At 43.3% G+C, this 24,364-nt stretch overlaps 1 protein-coding gene across 2 annotated transcripts; it reads right to left on the reverse strand.

Annotated features, from left to right (window-relative positions):
* Positions 1-8,854: 8,854 nt before the first annotated feature.
* On the reverse strand, positions 8,855-21,825 carry LOC112223368 (forkhead box protein K2). 2 transcript variants are annotated; one of them, XM_024386363.2, is made up of 9 exons: positions 21,328-21,825; positions 19,138-19,332; positions 16,646-16,796; positions 15,801-15,947; positions 11,713-11,906; positions 11,212-11,414; positions 10,854-11,114; positions 10,534-10,731; positions 8,855-10,369 (listed from the first exon to the last, which is right to left on the reverse strand). In XM_024386363.2, exons 1-9 carry the CDS (start codon positions 21,606-21,608, stop codon positions 10,161-10,163), a joined length of 1,839 nt encoding a protein of 612 aa, XP_024242131.2. In that variant the 5' UTR covers positions 21,609-21,825; the 3' UTR covers positions 8,855-10,160. The 2 variants fall into 2 exon arrangements, with proteins under 2 accessions (XP_024242131.2, XP_024242130.2); XM_024386362.2 differs by having other exon boundaries at positions 8,855-10,372.
* Positions 21,826-24,364: the final 2,539 nt, after the last annotated feature.

The raw sequence follows: 24,364 nt of genomic DNA on the forward strand, positions 1-24,364 counted from the left end.
TCTAAATTGATTATATATATATATATATATATATATATATATATATATATATTTATTTATTTTTTTTTTTTACACACAATACCTCATAATGACTAAGTGAAAACATGTTTTTAGAAATGTTTGCAAATATAAAATGAAATGCAGACATTTCTAATTTACATAAGTATTCACACCCCTGAGTCAATACTTTGTAAAAGCACCGTTTGACAGTGACTACAGCTGTGAGTCTTTCTGGGTACGTCTCTAAGAGCTTTCCACACCTGGATTGTGCAACATTTGCCCGCTATTAGTTTTCAAAATGTTTCAAGCGCTCAAATTGGTTGTTGATTGTTGCTAGACATCCATTTTCAGGTCTTGCCGTAGATTTAAGTCAAAACACTAACTCAGCCACTCAGTAACATTCACTGTCTTCTTGGTAAGTAACTCCAGTGTAGATTTGGCCTTGTGTTTTAGGTTATTGTCCTGTTGAAAGGTGAATTAATCTCCCAGTGTCTGATGGATAGCAGACTGAACCAGTTTTTCTCTGGGATTTTGCCTGTGCTTAGCTCTATTCTGTAAAAAAAATTATCCTGAAAAACTCCCCAGTCCTTAACAATTACAATCATAGCCATAACATGATGCAGCCACCACTATGCTTGAAAATATGGAGAGTGGTACTCAGTAATGTGTTATGTTTGGGGCAAATCCAACACTTTGTATTCAGGACAAAATTTTTATTGCTGAGCCACATGTTTTGCAGGTAATTAGTTTAGTGTCTTATTACAAACATAATACAAATTTTCCAAAACATGCATCATCTACAGGCTTCCTTATTTTCACTCTGTCAATTAGGTTAGTATTGTGGAGTAACTGCAATGTGTTTGATCCATCCTCTGTTCTCCTATCACAGCCATTAAACTCTGTAACTGTTTTAAGGTCACTATTGGCCTCACGGTGAAATCCCTGAGCAGTTTCCTTTCTCTCTGGCAACTGAGTTAGTGACTGGGTGTATTGATACACCATCCAGAATGTAATTAATAACTTCACCATGCTCAAAGGGATATTCAATGTCTACTTTAAAAAAAAATGTTTTTACCCATCTACCAATAGGTGCCCTTCTTTACAAGGCATTAGAAACCCCCCTGGTCTTTGTGGTTGAATCTGTGTTTGAAATTCACTGCTCGACTGAAGGACCTTACAGATAATTGTATGTCTGGGGTACAGAGATGAGGTAGTGATTTCAAAATAATGTTAAACACTTATTGCACACAGAGCGAGTCTATGCAACTTACTGTGTGACATGATTAAGCACATTTTTACTCCTAAAAAGTATTTAGGCTTTGCCAAAACGAAGTGTTTGAATGCTTATTGACTCGAGACATTTCAGTTTTCATTTGTAAACATTTCCGCTTGCACATTTTGGGGTATTGTGGTTAAGCCAGTGACAAACAAGTCTCAATTTAATACATGTTTTATTCTGGCTGTAACACAAAATGTGGACAAAATCATGAATGAATATGAATATGAGTATGAATACTTCCTGAAGGCACTGATATGCATATTTGGGTGGGATTTCACAAAGGAAGATCTTTGAGTTAGCCAGGTGGGTAAACACTTAGAAATAGAGCCTTCTTCCTACGGTTGAAGAAATGAGTCCCCCATTAAGGGGCGGCAGGTAGCCTAGTGGTTAGAGCATTGGGCCACTAACCCGAAAGGTTGCTGGATCGTATCCCCGAGCTGACAAGGTAAAAAATCTGTTGTCCTGCCCCTGGACAAGGCAGGTAACCCACTGTTCCCCCAGTAGGACGGCATTGTAAATAAGAATGTGTTCTTAACTGACTTGCCTCGTTAAATTGAAAAAAGTTCATATTTTTACATGATTTTTTTTATCTTGATTTACGGTGGTTTATCTGGTTAACCTCAGGGATTCCTCTTGGTGAAACCTCACCCTGGTAGAGTTTAGCTTCGCTGTATAAACACAATGAATGCGCCAGACTGAACACATGTAACCTCCCGTCGAAGAAGAAGAGATCTCATGGTGATGAATGTTTCGCTTTTCCTGACATTTCATGTTGTAGCTTACTATGTATATATGTACGTGTAATATTCTTGACGTGAGTCTCGCCCTCCTTGTGGAGAGGGAATATATTATTTACAACTCTTAATTACCTATTAAAGCACTGATTTGGGGCTAGATTCAATCCCATCGCCCCTTTTCGGGCTATGCACCTTTTTTTAAAGGCAATGTTTCCGTGTTCGAGGAGACCGCATTCGTGGTAAATGCTGCATATGTCGGCTCAATCGGAAATGTATGTCAATCGCGCTATAACACAGCTCTTCCGCAGTACGGATTGAATCTAGGCCCAAGTACTTTGATCTTTACATTTTGAGTTTTGAGCATAATCAAACTCGGGCAATTTGATCAGTCTCAGATGATTTTCAATGACGCGTTACTTCCTAATTCTTTCAAAGAAACCAATGTTTCTCATGCATCCGTTCCTGAATGAATACAACCGTTTTCCCAGAACCAAGCCGCCCCGGTCATTGTGGAAACTGCTGCAGTATTCTGCCGTGATCAAAGTGCATTTCCACCCCCTTATGAAAGGCTTACGAGTGACACATTCTAGCTGAATTAAACCAAAATCCACTTCCTTGTGTGACTGAATACGCACCCATTCCTTTTTGGTGAGGTTTAATTGGCTGGTGTAGTTTGCCTCTTGAAGATAGAAGTCTCTTCTGCTTGCTCACTAGGGCCAGCTTTAGCAAGCTTCTGCATATGTTAACTGATCTACAAATGATGGTAACATTTGTGGATCTACAAGCAGTATTGACTTTAGAGCCCATCTCATGTTTGTCACAGTATCAGGTCCAGCTTTTTGGCCCATGTATGTGACCTTACAATGCAGTACTACAATGTATTTTTCTGTATCTTTCAGTATGTTTCTGATTTGTCCGACGCACATTTCTCTTTCAGTTTGAATTGAATGGGAACAGCTTTCTGAATGCATTTCATTTGTTGCATCCAGCTCTGATTGTACATATGTCAGGGGAATTTAATCCCTACACACACACACACACACACACACACCACACTATGCTGCCATTTAACTACATATGGACGCGGCACAAACTCTCCTGTTTATGTGACACATTCAAAATGATTGTAAAATCCTGCATTTAAATTTGTAAATAAAATGTCATGTCCGTATGGACATTTGTACATGACCTGGGGTACTGTGTGTAACTTAAAGGTAGTGTGTGAACTCCGTTTAAGGCAGTGGTGTAATCTGTTTTAGTATGTTTTTGCATCATATGCATTCACAATGCATTTAGTTTAGAAGGAACCATGCTTGGTCTGAAATGAACCACCCAAGCCCTCCGCTAGACAGCTGTTAACCCCTCCCCTAGCCCTCTGTTAACCCCTCCCCTAGCCCTCTGTTAACCCCTCCCCTAGCCAGCTGTTAACCCTCTGTTAACCCCTTCCCTAGCCAGCTGTCCCCCTAGCCAGCTGTTAAACCCCCTAGCCCTCTGTTAACCCCTTCCCGTAGCCCCCTGTTAACCCATCCCCTAGCCCCCTGTTAACCCCTCCCCTAGCCAGCTGTTAACCCCTCCCCTAGCCCTCTGTTAACCCCTCCCCTAGCCCTCTGTTAACCCCTCCCCTAGCCAGCCGTTAACCCCTCCCCTAGCCAGCTGTTAACCCCTCCCCTAGCCCTGTTAACCCCTCCCCTAGCCCTCTGTTAACCCCTCCCCTAGCCAGCTGTTAACCCCTCCCCTAGCCAGCTGTTAACCCCTCCCCTAGCCCTCTGTTAACCCCTTCCCTAGCCAGCTGTTAACCCCTCCCCTTAGCCCTCTGTTAACCCCTCCCCTAATATGTTTCTAAACATTTCTAAATTAATGTGGATGCTACCATGATCACGGATAATCCTGAATGACTCACAAATAAAATACCCCCATGCCTGTTGACCTCTCACCATACCAATGAGGTTAGCATTTTTTTTATTTGGGGGGGTTATGATATTTGTGCATCTAACTTTCTCACTCATTCACAATTCATTCAGGATTATCCGTAATCATGGTAGCATCCACTTTAATGTAGAAATGTTTAGAAACATATAACATTTTTACAATAAGGGACTCCAAAATGACACAATACATTATTTACCATTAATTTATATTGGAACAAATTATCTGACAAACAAAACAAACAGAAAATGCATCCAACAAGTTTGTAAAGTAACAAGAAAAAGTAAAGTAACGTGCTATGAATATGGGACCAAATACTAAACTTTTGACTACTTTAATACACATAAGTGGGTTTGTCCTTCAAATGGGAGGCCATGTACAAAAAGTGCTGTAATTTGTTAACGGTTCAACCGATGTGGATGGAAATACCCTCATCTTTAAAGCTGACAATCTGCACTTTAACCTCATAGTCATTGTATCGTTTCAAATCCAAAGTGCTGGAATACAGAGCCAAAACAACAACAAATGTGTCACTATCTCCACTCTTCTGGGAAGGCTTTCCACTAGATGTTGGAACATTGCTGCGAGGACTTTCTTCCATTCAGCCACAAGAGCATTAGTGAGGTTGGACACTGATGTTGGGCGATTAGACCCTGGCTCGCAGTCGGCGTTCCAATTCATCTCAAAGGTGTTCGATGGGGTTGAGATCAGGACTCTGTGCAGGCCAGTCAAGTTCTCCAACACCAAACTTGATAAAACATTTTTGTATGGACCTCGCTTTGTGCATGGGGTCAATGTCATGCTGAAACAGGAAAGGGGTTCCCCAAACGGTTGCCACAAAGTTGGAAGCACAGAATAGTCTAGAATGTCATTGTATGCTATAGCATTAAGATTTCCCTTCACTGGAACTAAAGGGGCATAGCCTGAACCATGAAAAACAGCCCCAGACCATTATTACTCCCCCACCAAACTTTACAGTTGGCACAACGCAGGTAGCGTTCTCCTGGCATCCGCCAAACCCAGAAACGTCCATCGGACTGCCAGATGGTGAAGCGTGATTCATCACTCTAGAGAACGCGTTTCCACTGCTCCAATGGCGGCAGGTTTTACACAGCTCCAGCCAAAGCTAGACATTGTGCATGGTGATCTTAAGCTTGTATGCGGCTGCTCGGCCATGGAAACCCATTTCATGAAACTCTTGATGAACAGTTCTTGTGCTGACGTTGCTTCCAGAGGCAGTTTCGATCTCGGTAGTGAGTGTTGCAACCGAGGACAGACTATTTTTATGCGCTACGTGCTTCAGCAATCGGCGGTCCTGTTCTGTGAGCTTGTGTGGCCTACCACTTCGCAGCTGAGCTGTTGTGTCTCCTAGATGTTTCCACTTCACAGTAACAGCACTTACAGTTGACCGGGGCAGCTCTATCAGGGCTAGATAAACTGACTTGTTGAAAAGGTGGCATCCTATGACGGTGCCACGTTGAAAGTCACTGAGCTCTTCAGCAAGGCCATTCTACTGGCAATGTTTGTCTATGGAGATTGCATGGCGGTGTACTCAATTTTATACACCTGTCAGCAACGAGTGTGGCTGAAATGTTTGAATCCCCTCATTTGAAGGGGTGTCCACATCCTTTTGTACAGTTGAAGTCGGAAGTTTGCATACACTTAAGCCAAATACATTTAAATACATAGTTTTTCACAATTCCTGACATTTAATCCAAGTAAACATTCCTTGTCTTAGGTCACCACTTTATTTTAAGAATGTGAAATGTCAGAATAATAGCAGAGAGAATAATTTATTTCAGCTTTTATTTCTTTCATCACATTCCCAGCAGGTCAGAAGTTTACATACACTAAATTTGTATATGGTAGGATTGCCTTTAAATTGTTTAACTTGGGTCAAACATTTTGGGTAGCCATCCACAAGCTTCCCACAATAAGATAGGTACATTTTGGCCCATTCCTTCTGACAGATCTGGTGTATTGAATCAGGTTTGTAGGCCTCCTTGCTCGCACATTCTTTTTCAGTTCTGCCCACAAATTTTCTATGGATTGAGGTCAGGGCTTTGTGGTGGCAACTCCAGTACCTTGACTTTGTTTTCCTTAAGCCATTTTGCTACAACTTTGGAAGTATGCTTGGGGTCATTGTCCATTTGGAAGACACATTTGTGACCAAGCTTTAACTTCCTGACTGATGTTTTGAGATGTTGCTTCAATATATCCACATAATTTTCCTCCCTCATGATTCCATCTATTTTGTGAAGTGCACCAGTCCCTCCTGCAGCAAAGCACTCCCACAACATGATGCTGTCACCCCCGTGCTTCACGGTTGGTATGGTGTTCTTCGGCTTGCAAGCCTCCCCTTTCTCCTCCAAACATAACGATGGACATTATGGCCAAACAGTTTTATTTTTGTTTCATCAGACAAGAGGACATTTCTCCAAAAAGTACGATCTTTGTCCCCATGAGCAGTTGCAAACTGTAGTCTGGTTTTTTTATGGCGGTTTTGGAGCAGTGGCTTCTTCCTTGCTGAGCGGCCTTTCAGGTTATGTCGATATTGAACTCGATTTACTGTGGATATAGATACTTTTGTACCTGTTTCCTCCAGCATCTACACAAGGTCCTTTGCTGTTGTTCTGGGATTGATTACTTTTCGCACCAAAGTACGTTCATCTCTAGGAGACAGAACGTGTATCCTTCCTGATCGGTATGGCGGCTGCGTGGTCCCATGGTGTTTATACTTGCGTATTATTGTTTGTACAGATGCACATGGTACCTTCAGGCGGAAATTGCTCCCAAGGATGAACTGGACTTGTGAAGGTCTACAATTTTCTTTCTGAGGTCTTGGCTAATTTCTTTTGATTTTCCCATGATGTCAAGCAAAGAGGCACTGAGTTTGAAGGTAGGCCTTGAAATACATCCAGGTACACCTCCAATTGACTCAAATGATGTCAATTAGCCTATCAGAAGCTTCTAAAGCCATGATATCATTTTCTGGAATTTTCCTAGCTGTTTAAAGGCACAGTCAACTAGTGTATACAAACTTCTGACCCACTGGAATTGTGATACAGTGAATTATAAGTGAAATAATCTGTAGGTAAACAATTGTTGGAAAAATTACTTGTGTCATGCACAAAGTAGATATCTTAACCGACTTGCCAAAACTATAGTTTGTTAACAAGATATTTGTGGAGTGATTGAAAAACGAGTTTTAATAACTCCAACCTAAGTGCATGTAAATTTCCGACTCCAACTGTATATATAGTGTAAGTGGTCCAGTTGGTTCTCGTATCCATTACATGACGAATCCTCATGGGGGAAGTTCATGTTACGTCCAAAATGGCTCCCTAGTCCCTATATAGGGCACAACTTTTTTTTTTTTAACCCAATTCTTCTCGAAATTTTGTGATTACTCTACCGTAATCGCTCCTCTTTCACCCCAGCTGCCAAACTAACCCTGAATTTATAGATCGCCAGGTGAGGGTGCTCTCGAGCAGTTAGATGTTCTTTACCACTCCTTACAGGACAGTATATTGTCACTGCATTCCATATTCCTCTGTAAACTGGTCATCTCTGTATACCCGTCGCAAGACCCACTGGTTGATGCTGGTTGATGCTGATTTACAACACCCTCTTAGGCCTCACTCCCCCCTATCTGAGATATCTACTGCAGACCTCATCCTCCACATACAACACCTGTTCTGCCAGTCACATTCTGTTAAAGGTCCCCAAAGCACACACATCCCTGGGTCACTCCTCTTTTCAGTTCGCTGCAGCTAGCGACTGGAACGAGCTGCAACAAACACTCAAACTGGACAGTTTTATCTCAATCGCTTTATTCAAAGACTCAAACATGGACACTCTTACTGTCAGTTGTGGCTGCTTTGCGTGATGTATTGTTGTCTCTACCTTCTTTCCCTTTATGCTGTTGTCTGTGCCCAATAATGTTTGTACCATGTTTTGCACTGCTACCATGCTATGTTGTGGTCTTGGGTCTGTCTTTTTGTGGAGTTGTCTCTTGTGATGTTTGTTTTGTCCTATATTTTGATGACATTGTTTATCCCAGCCTCCATCCTGACAGGAGGCCTTTTGGTAGGCCGTCATTGTAAATAAGAATTTGTTCTTAACTGACTTGCCTAGTTAACTAAAGGTTAAATTATAAATATTTTTAAAATGTTGTCTCATCACTGCAACTCGCCAATCGGCTTGGGAGAGGTGAAGGTAGAGTCATGCGTCCTCCGAAAAATGACCCGCCAAACCACGCTTCTTAACACCCACTTACATAAGCCAGCTGCACCAATGTGTCGGAGGAAACGCCGTTCAACTGATGACCAAGTCAGCCTGCAGGCGCCCAGCCTGCCACAAGGAGTCGCTAGAGCGCGATGAGCTAATTAAAAAAAAAAAACTTGGCCAAACCATCCCCTATCCTGGACGACGCTGGGCCAATTGCCCCACCCACCCGCAGTAACTTCCTGGAACACCAACAAAAATCCCAGGAATGCAGCTGCAGTCATGGTGAAACAAACCCCGTCCTACCTACTCTCCTAGAACTAGACTGGTATTCCCTCATCTTAACTATCTGCCGAGCGGCTGCTTCTCTATAGTGTCGTTTCTCTCCAGTGTTACAGAACCTATTGTACCTTGGGCCCCTAGAAGACCACTGCATTAGAGGAAATAAGATTCACCAACGTTACATTACATGGTGAGGTTTCAACTGCTGTCAACCAGATGCCTTGCAAAAGGATGGTTGTTCTCACCGTGGCTGGCATTTGCACCTTCAAGGCATCTCAGGTTGAAAATAATGTTCTTTGACAAGGCGACAAAACACAGAGTGTCTGTTTCTCTGTGTGAATGCGCCTTTACCAGTAGCAGAGAGTCAAAAACACACCCGACAGAAAACAGTAAGACACAGGACAGAGGTTGAAATTAATTTATATATATATAAAATAAAAAAAGGATGCATTTACCCACCGAAGCAGAACAAACATATCACTTGTTTTTTTCCCTTGTGGAAACCAAATACAATCTGAAGAGACTTCAGGGAGCCAGAACAGAATAAAAATAATCAAGCAAGGAGACTGCCGACTTTCAACACAAAAAGGTAAACACAGCCATTGATGACAGGGAAAACAGAATAAAAAGTAAATAAAATACATGAAGAGGGTAAGTGCTTTACTGGTCAGAATCATACAGTATAGCATAGATTCAGTCTTATTTTATTGAGTTCCATATTCAGTTAACTGCTCAGGTACATTCTCTAAATTCGGTAACATGCAAAGCATTGATGAAGCATACGGTCAAACACGCATGGAAATATATTTTTTCTTATAGGATATTTGTTAAAATATGACATCTGTAGATGTACAGTGATTTGGAAACTTCTTTTGGGTTTGACAACAGAAAAACAAAACAATCCACTCAATAGATAGTGTTTTCTTGAAGGAAAAGGAGACTACATTCATTTCACTGAACAAAGATTCCACAATATCAGGTGACTTTAAATATTTTTTCGAACCCACTTCTTATAGCTTTTAGTATGGTTATTACTAAAATGTCTGTGCCTTGGAAAACGGGTGGTACACTCAAAGACGATCCTAGGATACACGTGTACAACAAAATACGACATCTCTACTCACTCACGACTGCTTTAGGTAGGTCGACATGAAGGCTAGCTGCCAGAGATACAGGGAATGGTTCCACACACACTTCCCTTTTAGGGAATACACTACTGTTAACGGTCGTTGAAGTCATTTCTTTCCAAATATTAAGAGCTTGTCTATCATGCTGCCGGGATGACGCCATTGGCTACATCCCTCCATTGGGGGCGTGTCCTGGGTAAAAACTGACAGGGGAACCTACCAATCAGCAGTGGAAGCCTTGGTGATTCTGGTAGTCTAGAGTTCCATTTTCATCTTGTTAACAATTTTTTTTATGTACTACTTTTTGAATAACTTATATAATGAAGGGTTACCGTGCTTCTCTTAAGGTTGAGTCTCTCCAAAACAGTGTCACCTCTTTAGCAACTTCATTTGCCTTCTCTTTTTGAATTATTATTTTCCTATTTTTATACTAACTGGGTGAGTGGTCTGTTTACTGGTCACACGCTTTGTATCTCTTTCCTCCCTTTGAGTAGATGAACAACGTGATTTAGAGTGGGAGTCTGGTCGAGGGGGAGGGGTGAGAACAGAGAGGGGGCTCATTGAGGAGAGGGGTCAGGACCTCTAGTCATCGCTGGCCTTTTCACTAACCCCATTCTCCTCGTCTCTGTTTGTGTGCGAGTTGTTTACAGCGGGGATAATGCTCTCGCCCCCCTCTTCCATTTTGACTCTCTTGGGTTCGGAGTGGTCGGCCAGCTCCCCATTCCGCCTCTTGGTTGGCAGTGATGCAGATGCCGAGGCGTGGGCTGCCAACAGGTGGAGGGGGTTCACCACTGCTGAGAGGAGAGAGAGAGTTTTACTACTGGATTCAAGGTAACCCTGACATAAACAAGCATTACTGAGTGAAACGGCAGGTCATTTTAGACAAGTCATTCCAATCGCGTGCCATTTTTTACAAGCTTCATGGGTGTTAGGTGCCATTTTGAGTGTGTCTCACCTGTGTTAGCAGCAGTAGTAATTGGGATCAGGCGAGTCCCGTTCTGTGTGATGGTCTTGATAGGAAGCCGATGCTGGCCCAGGGGGGCCTGCTGCAAAATGGTAACCGTTGTTAGGGGCGTGGCCTGGGAGGTCTGGATGATGCGATTGGCCCTGCCTATAGAGGAAGCAGTGACAGCTGGGACCGGCTCCACTTTGACTGGTTGAAGAGAGACAAACACTGAGATACATGACTACAGTTTTTCATTTATAAAGGGACTGGTACAGCAAAGAAAATACACATTTGACTGTAAATCTATATGCCAAACTTTGTCTCCTCACCTTTGACCCCATTGTGGTCTCCCCCTCCGTTCTCCTGCAGTTCTGTCTTTACCGTAACGACAGAGTTCTGTGTAGCACCAATAGTAGCCATGGTGACCATCGGGATCTGTTGGAGTACATGTACCGTCTGCATGACGGGGGCGGAGCTTACAGCTGTTGTCATGACGGGCGTTGCCATGGTGTAGGTAACAGGCTTCATGGTAGTCTGGGGTAACTGTCGCTGCACGGCGATCAGCATCGGCTGGCTGTTTAGAGGGGAGCCTATCAGAGACAAGTATCAGAGGTCAGACAGGAAGTGGAGTTGTTAACCACCCACCAACACAGTTGAAACAACAATCTCCAACATAACATAACTCACCAGGAGCACTCTGAGCGAACTGGGCCTCCTGGATGACAGCTAGTTTGGGCTGTAGGGCAGTGGCTGTGGTGGGGGCTATGGCCCGGGCTGGCTCTGGGTCCATGGGCACAGGGGAACCCTCCCTGGACAGGCTTTCCGGGGACTGCACTCCACTGGAGTGGGCCGACAGTCCCCCTGTGTGGCTAGGAGAGGCCGGGGCACTCCTGAAGGGACAACAGCAGGAAGACTATTAGAATGATTAGCAAATGTGAGTGTACATTCATCTTTGTGTTCTGCATGCCAAAAAGAAACATCCTACCCAGAGCCCATTGAATAATTTAGAACACAGTGTCCCAGACAGAGAAATAATTTCCTCTACCTGCACTGACTAACTGAGCCCACAGGGGGTAGTGGTGAGTTAATATACTGCTGGAGAACTGCATGCCATTTCAAACTATTTAACTACAATATATACGAGAGGGAAATATAGGAGCATGTGACTTCTAGTGAGAACTATTTTACCTGGATGAGAGGGGGCCTAGTGGGGTCCTGAAGCAGGGTACCCCCCTGGGCCTGCGCTTCCTGAATGCCTGTTCACACAACTTGCCCTCTGATGAGGGGTCGATCCTCCAGAAAGATCCCTTACCTGGCTCCTCCTGAGACCGAGCCACTTTGATGAAGTAGCGATTTAGAGACAAGTTGTGACGGATCGAGTTCTAGAACACAGTAGACAGAGTATTCTTTACAATGGGAAGGTTATGGTGGATTGAGATTCTAGAACACAGTAGACAGTATTCATTACAATGGGAAGGTTATGGTGGATTGAGATTCTAGAACACAGTAGATAGAGTATTCATTACAATGGGAAGGTTATGGTGGATTGAGATTCTAGAACACAGTAGACAGTATTCATTACAATGGGAAGGTTATGGCGGATTGAGATTCTAGAACACAGTAGACAGTATTCATTACAATGGGAAGGTAATGGCGGATTGAGATTCTAGAACACAGTAGATAGAGTATTCATTACAATGGGAAGGTTATGGTGGATTGAGATTCTAGAACATAGTAGACAGAGTATTCTTTACAATGGGAAGGTTATGGTGGATTGAGATTCTAGAACACAGTAGACAGTATTCATTACAATGGGAAGGTTATGGCAGATTGAGATTCTAGAACACAGTAGACAGTATTCATTACAATGGGAAGGTTATGGCAGATTGAGATTCTAGAACACAGTAGACAGTATTCATTACAATGGGAAGGTTATGGTGGATTGAGATTCTACAGCAGAGTAGACAGTATTCATGACAATGGGAAGGTTATGGCAGATTGAGATTCTAGAACACAGTAGACAGTATTCATGACAATGGGAAGGTTATGGCGGATTGAGATTCTAGAACACAGTAGACAGTATTCATGACAATGGGAAGGTTATGGCGGATTGAGATTCTAGAACACAGTAGACAGTATTCATGACAATGGGAAGGTTATGGCAGATTGAGATTCTAGAACACAGTAGACAGTATTCATTACAATGGGAAGGTTATGGTGGATTGAGATTCTACAGCAGAGTAGACAGTATTCATGACAATGGGAAGGTTATGGCGGATTGAGATTCTACAGCAGAGTAGACAGTATTCATTACAATGGGAAGGTTATGGCAGATTGAGATTCTAGAACACAGTAGACAGTATTCATGACAATGGGAAGGTTATGGCGGATTGAGATTCTAGAACACAGTAGACAGTATTCATGACAATGGGAAGGTTATGGCGGATTGAGATTCTAGAACACAGTAGACAGTATTCATGACAATGGGAAGGTTATGGCGGATTGAGATTCTAGAACACAGTAGACAGTATTCATGACAATGGGAAGGTTATGGCGGATTGAGATTCTAGAACACAGTAGACAGTATTCATGACAATGGGAAGGTTATGGTGGATTGAGATTCTAGAACACAGTAGATAGAGTATTCATTACAATGGGAAGGTTATGGTGGATTGAGATTCTAGAACACAGTAGACAGTATTCATTACAATGGGAAGGTTATGGCAGATTGAGATTCTAGAACACAGTAGACAGTATTCATTACAATGGGAAGGTTATGGCAGATTGAGATTCTAGAACACAGTATTCATTACAATGGGAAGGTTATGGTGGATTGAGATTCTAGAACACAGTAGACAGTATTCATTACAATGGGAAGGTTATGGTGGATTGAGATTCTAGAACACAGTAGACAGTATTCATTACAATGGGAAGGTTATGGCAGATTGAGATTCTAGAACACAGTAGACAGTATTCATTACAATGGGAAGGTTATGGTGGATTGAGATTCTAGAACACAGTAGACAGTATTCATTACAATGGGAAGGTTATGGCGGATTGAGATTCTAGAACACAGTAGACAGTATTCATTACAATGGGAAGGTAATGGCGGATTGAGATTCTAGAACACAGTAGATAGAGTATTCATTACAATGGGAAGGTTATGGTGGATTGAGATTCTACAGCAGAGTAGACAGTATTCATTACAATGGGAAAGTTATGGCGGATTGAGATTCTACAGCAGAGTAGACAGTATTCATTACAATGGGAAGGTTATGGCGGATTGAGATTCTAGAACACAGTAGACAGTATTCATGACAATGGGAAGGTTATGGCGGATTGAGATTCTAGAACACAGTAGACAGTATTCATGACAATGGGAAGGTTATGGCGGATTGAGATTCTAGAACACAGTAGACAGTATTCATGACAATGGGAAGGTTATGGCGGATTGAGATTCTACAGCAGAGTAGACAGTATTCATGACAATGGGAAGGTTATGGCGGATTGAGATTCTAGAACACAGTAGACAGTATTCATGACAATGGGAAGGTTATGGCGGATTGAGATTCTAGAACACAGTAGACAGTATTCATGACAATGGGAAGGTTATGGCGGATTGAGATTCTAGAACACAGTAGACAGTATTCATGACAATGGGAAGGTTATGGCGGATTGAGATTCTAGAACACAGTAGACAGTATTCATTACAATGGGAAAGTTATGGTGGATTGAGATTCTACAGCAGAGTAGACAGTATTCATTACAATGGGAAGGTTATGGTGGATTGAGATTCTACAGCAGAGTAGACAGTATTCATGACAATGGGAAGGTTATGGTGGATTGAGATTCTAGAACACAGTAGACAGTATTCATTACAATGGAAAGGTTATGGCGGATTGAGATTCTAGAACACAGTAGACAGTATTCATTACAATGGGAAAGTTATGGTGGATTGAGATTCTAGAACACAGTAGACAGTATTCATTACAATGGGAAGGTTATGGTGGATTGAGATTCTAGAACACAGTAGACAGTATTCATTACAATGGGAAGGTTATGGTGGATTGAGATTCTAGAACACAGTAGACAGTATTCATTACAATGGGAAAGTTATGGTGGATTGAGATTCTACAGCAGAGTAGACAGTATTCATTACAATGGGAAAGTTATGGCGGATTGAGATTCTACAGCAGAGTAGACAGTATTCATTACAATGGGAAGGTTATGGCGGATTGAGATTCTAGAACACAGTAGACAGTATTCATGACAATGGGAAGGTTATGGCGGATTGAGATTCTAGAACACAGTAGACAGTATTCATGACAATGGGAAGGTTATGGCGGATTGAGATTCTAGAACACAGTAGACAGTATTCATGACAATGGGAAGGTTATGGCAGATTGAGATTCTACAGCAGAGTAGACAGTATTCATTACAATGGGAAAGTTATGGCAGATTGAGATTCTACAGCAGAGTAGACAGTATTCATTACAATGGGAAAGTTATGGCGGATTGAGATTCTAGAACACAGTAGACAGTATTCATTACAATGGGAAGGTTATGGCAGATTGAGATTCTAGAACACAGTATTCATTACAATGGGAAGGTTATGGTGGATTGAGATTCTAGAACACAGTAGACAGTATTCATTACAATGGGAAGGTTATGGTGGATTGAGATTCTAGAACACAGTAGACAGTATTCATTACAATGGGAAGGTTATGGCGGATTGAGATTCTAGAACACAGTAGACAGTATTCATTACAATGGGAAGGTAATGGCGGATTGAGATTCTAGAACACAGTAGACAGTATTCATTACAATGGGAAGGTTATGGCGGATTGAGATTCTAGAACACAGTAGACAGTATTCATGACAATGGGAAGGTTATGGCGGATTGAGATTCTAGAACACAGTAGACAGTATTCATGACAATGGGAAGGTTATGGCGGATTGAGATTCTAGAACACAGTAGACAGTATTCATGACAATGGGAAGGTTATGGCGGATTGAGATTCTACAGCAGAGTAGAGAGACATAGTGAGAATGGATGGAATTATAGACAGAAAGAGCGAGCGAAACAATAGATGAGATTCTAGAACAGAAAGATATAACTGATAAAGAGTTCAGTTCAAAACCATGAGAGACAGGTTGTAATGGATAACGTGAGACTGGATAACTTAGAAAGACTGGCGTTTACATAGATGTCGGTTTGTCTCATTCTAAGAGAAATATACCACAGCAGGATGAAATACAGGGTTTGATTCACCGACCTGCCAGCCTTTGTCTGCGGTCCTGTAGTAGGGGTAGTTCTTGGTGATGTGGGTGTAAATCCCATTCAGAGTCAGCTGCTTGTCGGGGGCCATGGTGATGGCCTGGACTATTAGTTGTGCATAGGAATATGGTGGCTTGGAGTCATCCTGAGGACAGAACAAATGAGAAAGCATTTTATTTCATGCTACAGATATTGGATTAGATTTATGCTACGATTGATGTGTATGTATTGCATGTGTTTATCTGGGTCAATAAACATTTTAATTTAAAAATAGGTTCAAGTGTTCGGTTTTGTGAGAACTTGTTTTCAGTTTCATGTTAGTCACACACATGTTGAAAACAAGTAGAGTTATAGTTCACCGGGATTTGTCACTCCAAAGTCTGAGTCTACATTTTCCTTCAATGAGTAACCGATCCCAGAGAACCAAAACAAAACCCACGTTTCTTTCCATCACCCCGGGTTCTACCTCTAAAGACAATGGAGTCAGGGGTGTGTTCAGGACGCTGCCACATTACAGAACACGGAGATAGAAACGCATTGTGTAGAATTGATAGGACTGCTGTCAGGGCAAAACAGGGATTTGTTTAGCTCGATTAGACTCATTTCTATATTCAACGTTTTGAACACTTCACTTCTTCACCGGTTCATCCCAGCACTGGGCGAACACCTCAATAGTCTAAAGTGGAATCCTCTCATCTTCTTTGCTTCATTGACAATGCTCTGTAAGAGATGGACAGGTCTCTCATTTGACTTCAATTATACTGCTTTGCCTGACCTCTTCATATCAGCGTGGAGGAAAGGAGAGGAAGCCACTTTGGGACTATTGGGATGCTGGTGTCTCACCTTGGGGCTGTCTCCCCCCGAGCCGTCCTTTTCGTCTGATTGGGAGTTCTCATTGATGAGGTCAGCGGTCAGTGCGCGGCCCATCCTATAGCCAGACAGACCCGCCCCTCGGGGACTTGACGGACAGGAGTTTGGACAGGAGTTGGCAGCACTGTTGGGGCGAGAAACAATTTAACGGTGAGACTGAGTGGGAGAGACTGTGGTTTGGTGATGAACAAGGAAATCCTGCGATGACAGAAAAGATCTCAGATCCAACAAGCATCAAAGACACCTAACCCATAACCATAGTGTCTGAAACCTCTGGTGGAGCAGTATGCACAGTGCCTTCGGAAAGTATTCAGACCCCTTCACTTTTTCCACAAGTTACAATATTATTCTAAAATGAATCCTAAGCAATCTACAAACAAAAATACCTTATTTACCTAGGTATTCAGACCCTTTTCTATGAGACTCGAAATTGAGCTCCTTGAGATGTTTCTACAACTTGGAGTGCACCTGTGGTAAATTCAATTGATTGGACATGATTTAGAAACCTGTCTATAAAGGTCCACTGCATGTCAGAGTAAAAACCAAGTCATGAGGTCGAAGGAATTGTCCGAAGAGCTCAGAGACAGGATTGTGTCGAGGCACAGACCTGAGGAAGGGTATCAAAAACAATTCTGCAGCATTGAAGGTCCCAAAGAACACAGTATTCTTAAACTGAATCATTTTTAACCAGCCTTGACCCTTCCTAAAGCTGGCCGCCTGGCCAAACTGAGTCATCGGGGGAGAAGGGCCTTGGTCAGGGAGGTGACTAAGAGCCCAATGGTCACTCTGGCAGAGCTCGAGAGTCCCTCTGTGGCGATGGGAGAGAACCTTCCAGAAGGACAACCATCTCTGCAGCACTCCACCAATCAGGCCTTTACGTTAGAGTGGCCAGACAGAAGCCACTACTCGGTGAAAGGCACATGACAGCCCGCTTGGAGTTTGCCAAAAGGCACCTAAAGACTCTCAGACCATGAGGAACAAGATTCTCTGGTCTGATGAAACCACACTTGAACTCTTTGGCCTGAATGCCAAGCGTCACGTCTGGAGGAAATCTGGCACCATCCCTACGGTGAAGCATGGTGGTGGAAGCATTATGCTGTGGGGATGTTTTTCAGAGGCAGGGACTGGGAGACTAGCCACGATTGAGGCAAAGATGAACAGAGCAAAGTACAGAGATCCTTGATGAAAACCTGCTCCAGAGCGCTCAGGATCTCAGACTGGGGCAAAGGTTCACCTTCCAACAGGACAACGACTCTAAGCACACAGCCAAGACAACATAGGAGTGGCTTCGGGACAAGTCTCTGAATGTCTTTGAGCGGCCCAGCAAGAGCCTGGACTTAAACCCGATCTAACATCTCTGGAGAGACCTGAAAATAGCTGTGCAGCAACACTCTCCATCCAACCTGACAGAACTTGAGAGGTTCTGCAGAGAAGAATGGGAGAAACTCCCCAAATACAGGTGTGCCAAGCCAAGAAGACTCAAGGCACTGTATAAAACACCTGCCCTTTCCATGACATAGACTGACCAGGTGAAAGCTATGATCCCTTATTGATGTCACTTGTTAAATTCACAACAAAATCAGTGTAGATGAAGGGGAGGAGATAGGTTAAAGAATGATGTTTAAGCCTTGAGACATGGATTGTATGTGAGTGCCATTTAGAGGGTGAATGGGCAAGACAAAAGATGTAAGTGCCTTTGACCGGGCTGTGATAGTAGGTGCCAGGCACACCGGTGTGTGTCAAGAACTGCAACACTGCTGGGTTTTTCACGCTCATCAGTTTCCTGTGTGTATCAAGAATGGTCCACCACCCAAACGACATCCAGCCAACTTGACACAACTGTGGGAAGCATTGGAGTCAACATGGGCCAGCATTCCTATGGAACGCTTTCAACACCTTGGTGAGTCCATGCCCCGACCAATTGAGGCTATTCTGAGGGCAAAAGGGGGGAGTGCAACTCAATATTAGGAAGGTGTTCTTAATATGTTTTGTACACTCAGTGTATATGCCAGGAGTTAGAGCTGGGACGATAAACCCAAAAGGTATCCTGGACATTTTACTGATCGATAATAACCATACGTAGCCTTTGAAGGAATGTGAAGTTTTAAACGAAATAAGTCTGCTACTATGGGCTATTGGTAACTGGAAAATTGATAGCTACAACATTCAAAAGTTGTATTAGTAGTTTTAAGGGCAATATTTCAAAAGTTACTAGTGCATGTTAATGTTATGAATTGATTGTTCAATTTATCATTATTGTGATAATTCAGTCAATTTACCACAAAATGTATTTTTGTCCATATCGCCCAGCTCTACTAGGAGTATTCACATCTGAGCCTGGAGGTTCGGAGTATTGCTGTTTTTGAAAATCAGTGGCGGCACTCGCTTCCTGATCCAGATTTGAATAACCCTGCCATCTGCAACGCTCTGACCGTTTCATGGCTCAAACTTCACTTCAGTCTCACCTGATGGTGCCGGTGGGTGAGGGCAGGGGGCTTATGAGGTGGGCGATGTTGTCTGGAATGTTGATGGTCAGCGGCGCCATTTGGGGCTGGACGGGCTTTACCGGTGACTCCGACACGTTCCTACGCTCCTTCTTATCGCTGGACAGGGCTGTGAACGTGATCTTGATGTTGGTGCTGGGGAACCGGAGACAGCACCTGGAGAACAGTGAAAGAAAGGGGGAGAGAGAGTCTAAGGACACAATTGTAGAACAGCCATCCACACCTACCCAGACTCACTCAACAATAATAGTGAGAATGTCTCTTTAATTGGGATCCTGAGTGGCGCAGCAGTCTAAGGTACTGCATCTCGGTATTAGAGGTGTCACTACAGACCCGGGTTTGATCCCGGGATGTATCACAACTGGCTGAGATCTGGAGTCCCATAGGGCAGCACACAATTGGCCCATTGTCCTGATTAGGGGAGGGTTTGGCTGGGGTAGGCTGCAATTGTAAAAAAAATAATAATAATTCTGAACAGACTATTCTAGTTAAATTAAAAAAGTCTGCATTCTGACTGCAACACGCCAGCAGCAGTGTTGAATGGGTATCAACACATAGAGGCACTCTGATAAGGGCCAGAAGAGTTAGCCTATTAACAGGGTTTATAAATGGAGCTTACATAACAGTTCTTACTTACTATTACATTGGGGTATACTTGGACCAGATCATTGGGGTATACTTGGACCATATCATTGGGGTATACTTGGACCATATCATTGGGGTATACTTGGACCATATCATTGGGGTATACTTGGACCATATCATTGGGGTATACTTGGACCATATCATTGGGGTATACTTGGACCATACCATTGTGGTATACTTGGACCATACCATTGGGGTATACTTGGACCATATCATTGGGGTGTATACTTGGACCATATCATTGGGGTGTATACTTGGACCATATCATTGGGGTGTATACTTGGACCATATCATTGGGGTGTATACTTGGACCATATCATTGGGGTGTATACTTGGACCATATCATTGGGGTGTATACTTGGACCATATCATTGGGGTGTATACTTGGACCATATCATTGGGGTGTATACTTGGACCATATCATTGGGGTGTATACTTGGACCATATCATTGGGGTATACTTGGACCATATCATTGGGGTGTATACTTGGACCATATCATTGGGGTATACTTGGACCATATCATTGGGGTATACTTGGACCATATCATTGGGGTATACTTGGACCATATCATTGGGGTATACTTGGACCATATCATTGGGGTATACTTGGACCATATCATTGGGGTATACTTGGACCATATCATTGGGGTATCTTGGACCATATCATTGGGGTATACTTGGACCATATCATTGGGGTATACTTGGACCATATCATGCGCTATGGGACCAGTTGACTGTGACATAGAACTATTTGACATTTCAGACCAGTAAAACACCACATTTCATTGCACCTTTCCAGTGTATATGGCAATAAAACATATATTCAAAAATAATCCGATTGTTACGATTTAATAGAACTGCGTACCAATCAATGCTATTTCTAACCCACTATTGTAATTTCCTGCTCAGTCGGTAGAGCATGACACATGCAACGCCAGGGTTGTGGGTTCGGGGGGGGGGGACCAGTACGAAAAAGTATATCTGAATAAGAGCTTCTGCTAGAATGTAAACAGAAACGTCGGGTAACATTTGGAAAAACGATCAATTCAGCCTGATATACAGCCCATACCGACAATAACAAAACACGGTGCAGGCTAGTTTCTTTGTACATTATGCTGTGCAAACATTGCAACACATCCGCCTAGAAACCAAGCTGACATTTAGCCAAAGCATGGCCAGCTAACCTTAGCTACATACATTTTCCATCGTAGACACGTTTTGATAGCAAGCTATATGTATACAGACATAACCAGCCAAATACAGTACCTAGATACGCACGCTTAGTAATGTTAAATGACAAAAAAAACATGTGTGTGCTTCGCGTAACCCTTATGCAAACAAAGCCAGCGTTACCAGCGGCTCGCTGTGTGGACAGGCGCCGGGTGTTTGTCACAACACGTGCGGCGGCCAGGGAACAAAACAATAACAACGCGAGGTCAGAATATCATCACCTTTACCTTAGCGGGTCTACCGCGACATAAAATATCAAATACTACCCCATCTTACATTCGTGGGAGCTGCAGAGGTGGAGCCCCTCGTCTCTGGAACACCCCGTCAACAAATACCCCGTTTTTGCCGAGGCATCGGAGGTAAAATTCCCCGCTACCGGTCCCGTCTTCACCCGCGGTGAAAATTTCAAGGTGCCGGCGGGAGATGAAACTGGAGTGGCCCATGCTGACGTCCACCGAGCCCTGCGATGAGTTCCGTCCGATGGTCGCCGACCTCTTCTTCATCAGGTATTCGAATTCTCGGCCCTCAAGCCGGGCGACTGCCGACCCCACCGCCATCTTCTTGGGGGTTCTAATTTTGAGACTGTGTGTCTGGGGGGGGATAGGCGCTAATTAGGGAGCACTGGCTTTAATTTCGGCAGGGTTTAGAAATGTGGAGATTTCGTAAAAGGGGGATCCAATTGTAAAACCGTGAAGAATTTGGTTTGGAACGTGCCAGATCGGGGACACAGCAGCTCCGACACACCGCCGCGACAGAGAGAAAGAGAAAAGACAACAGCCAACCAATGGAGGCCAAATGGGAGGAAAGGAGGTGACTGATAGCTCAACGTCCCTATCCCTTCAAAGACTGGGTAGGCAGATACACATTGTTTACCAATGACAGCCAAAATATAAATAGATTGTGAAAATCACGGTTGGTTGCACTGTAGGCTGAAGCGCATATCGATGGCTGAATGTAAACGATGGAATCTGATATTTACGAAACGGATTGGAGTTTTGTAGATTCATGAAGGGGTAGTTCACCCAAATGACAATTTGGTTTCCTCATCAAATGTTATTTGTCACATTCAATGAACAAAATAGACACTTAACCAACAATTCAGAGTTTTAAAAAAAAGTAAGTAAGTACAATTTGTTATAAACCAAAGGAAAAAGAGCAGCACAATATCTAGGCTATATAAACTCAGCAAAAAAAAAAAGAAACGTCTCCTCACTGTCAACTGAGTTTATTTTCAGCAAACTTAACATGTGTAAATATTTGTATGAATATAACAAGATTCAACAACTGAGACATAAACTGAACAACTTCCAGACGAACAGAAATTGAATAATGTGTCCCTGAACAAAGGGGGTGTCAAAATCAAAAGTAACAGTCAGTATCTGGTATGGCCACCAGCTGCATTAAGTACTGCAGTGCATATCCTCCTCATGGCCTGCACCAGATTTGCCAGGTCTTGCTGTGAGATGTCATCCCACTCTTCCACAAAGGCACCTGCAAGTTCCAGGACATTTCTGGGGGGGAATGGCCCTAGCCCTCACCCTCCGATCCAATAGGTCCCAGACGTGCTCAATGGGATTGAGATCCAGGCTCTTCGCAGGCCATGGCAGAACACTGACATTCAAGTCTTGCATGAAATCACGCACAGAACGAGCAGTATGGCTGGTGGTTTGTCATGTCAGGATGAGCCTGCATGAAGGGTACCACATGAAGATATCAGTTTGTCTCTGTGAATGGTTTGTCCTCTGACAAATCAACTGTAAATTTCGGTGTTCCTCAAGGTTCCGTTTTAGGACCACTATTGTTTTCACTATATATTTTACCTCTTGGGGATGTTATTCGAAAACATAATGTAAACTTTCACTGCTATGCGGATGACACACAGCTGTACATTTCAATGAAACATGGTGAAGCCCCAAAATTGCCCTCGCTAGAAGCATGTGTTTCAGACATAAGGAAGTGGATGGCTGCAAACTTTCTACTATTAAACTCGGACAAAACAGAGATGCTTGTTCTAGGTCCCAAGAAACAAAGAGATCTTCTGTTGAATCTGACAATTAATCTTAATGGTTGTACAGTCGTCTCAAATAAAACTGTGAAGGACCACGGTGTTACTCTGGACCCTGATCTCTCTTTTGAAAAACATATCAAGACCATTTCAAGGACATCTTTTTTCCATCTACGTAACATTGCAAAAATCAGAAACTTTCTGTCCAAAAATGATGCAGAAAAATTAATCCATGCTTTTGTCACTTCTAGGTTAGACTACTGCAATGCTCTATTTTCCGGCTACCCGGATAAAGCACTAAATAAACTTCAGTTAGTGCTAAATACGGCTGCTAGAATCCTGACTAGAACCAAAAAATTTGATCATATTACTCCAGTGCTAGCCTCTCTACACTGGCTTCCTGTCAAAGCAAGGGCTGATTTCAAGGTTTTACTGCTAACCTACAAAGCATTACATGGGCTTGCTCCTACCTATCTCTCTGATTTGGTCCTGCCGTACATACCTACACGTACGCTACGGTCACAAGACGCAGGCCTCCTAATTGTCCCTAGAATTTCTAAGCAAACAGCTGGAGGCAGGGCTTTCTCCTATAGAGCTCCATTTTTATGGAACGGTCTGCCTACCCATGTCAGAGAAGCAAACTCGGTCTCAACCTTTAAGTCTTTACTGAAGACTCATCTCTTCAGTGGGTCATATGATTGAGTGTAGTCTGGCCCAGGAGTGGGAAGGTGAACGGAAAGGCTCTGGAGCAACGAACCGCCCTTGCTGTCTCTGCCTGGCCGGTTCCCCTCTTTCCACTGGGATTCTCTGCCTCTAACCCTATTACAGGGGCTGGGTCACTGGCTTACTGGGGCTCTCTCATGCCGTCCCTGGAGGGGGTGCGTCACCTGAGTGGGTTGATTCACTGTTGTGGTCATCCTGTCTGGGTTGGCGCCCCCTCTTGGGTTGTGCCGTGGCGGAGATCTTTGTGGGCTATACTCAGCCTTGTCTCAGGATGGTAAGTTGGTGGTTGAAGATATCCCTCTAGTGGTGTGGGGGCTGTGCTTTGGCAAAGTGGGTGGGGTTATATCCTTCCTGTTTGGCCCTGTCCGGGGTGTCCTCGGATGGGGCCACAGTGTCTCCTGACCCCTCCTGTCTCAGCCTCCAGTATTTATGCTGCAGTAGTTTATGTGTCGGGGGCTGGGGTCAGTTTGTTATATCTGGAGTACTTCTCCTGTCCTATTCGGTGTCCTGTGTGAATCTAAGTGTGCGTTCTCTAATTCTCTCCTTCTCTCTTTCTTTCTCTCTCGGAGGACCTGAGCCCTTGGA

The sequence above is a fragment of the Oncorhynchus tshawytscha genome, linkage group LG24 (genome assembly GCF_018296145.1).
Source record: "Oncorhynchus tshawytscha isolate Ot180627B linkage group LG24, Otsh_v2.0, whole genome shotgun sequence".
In the NCBI taxonomy this organism is placed as follows: domain Eukaryota; kingdom Metazoa; phylum Chordata; class Actinopteri; order Salmoniformes; family Salmonidae; genus Oncorhynchus; species Oncorhynchus tshawytscha.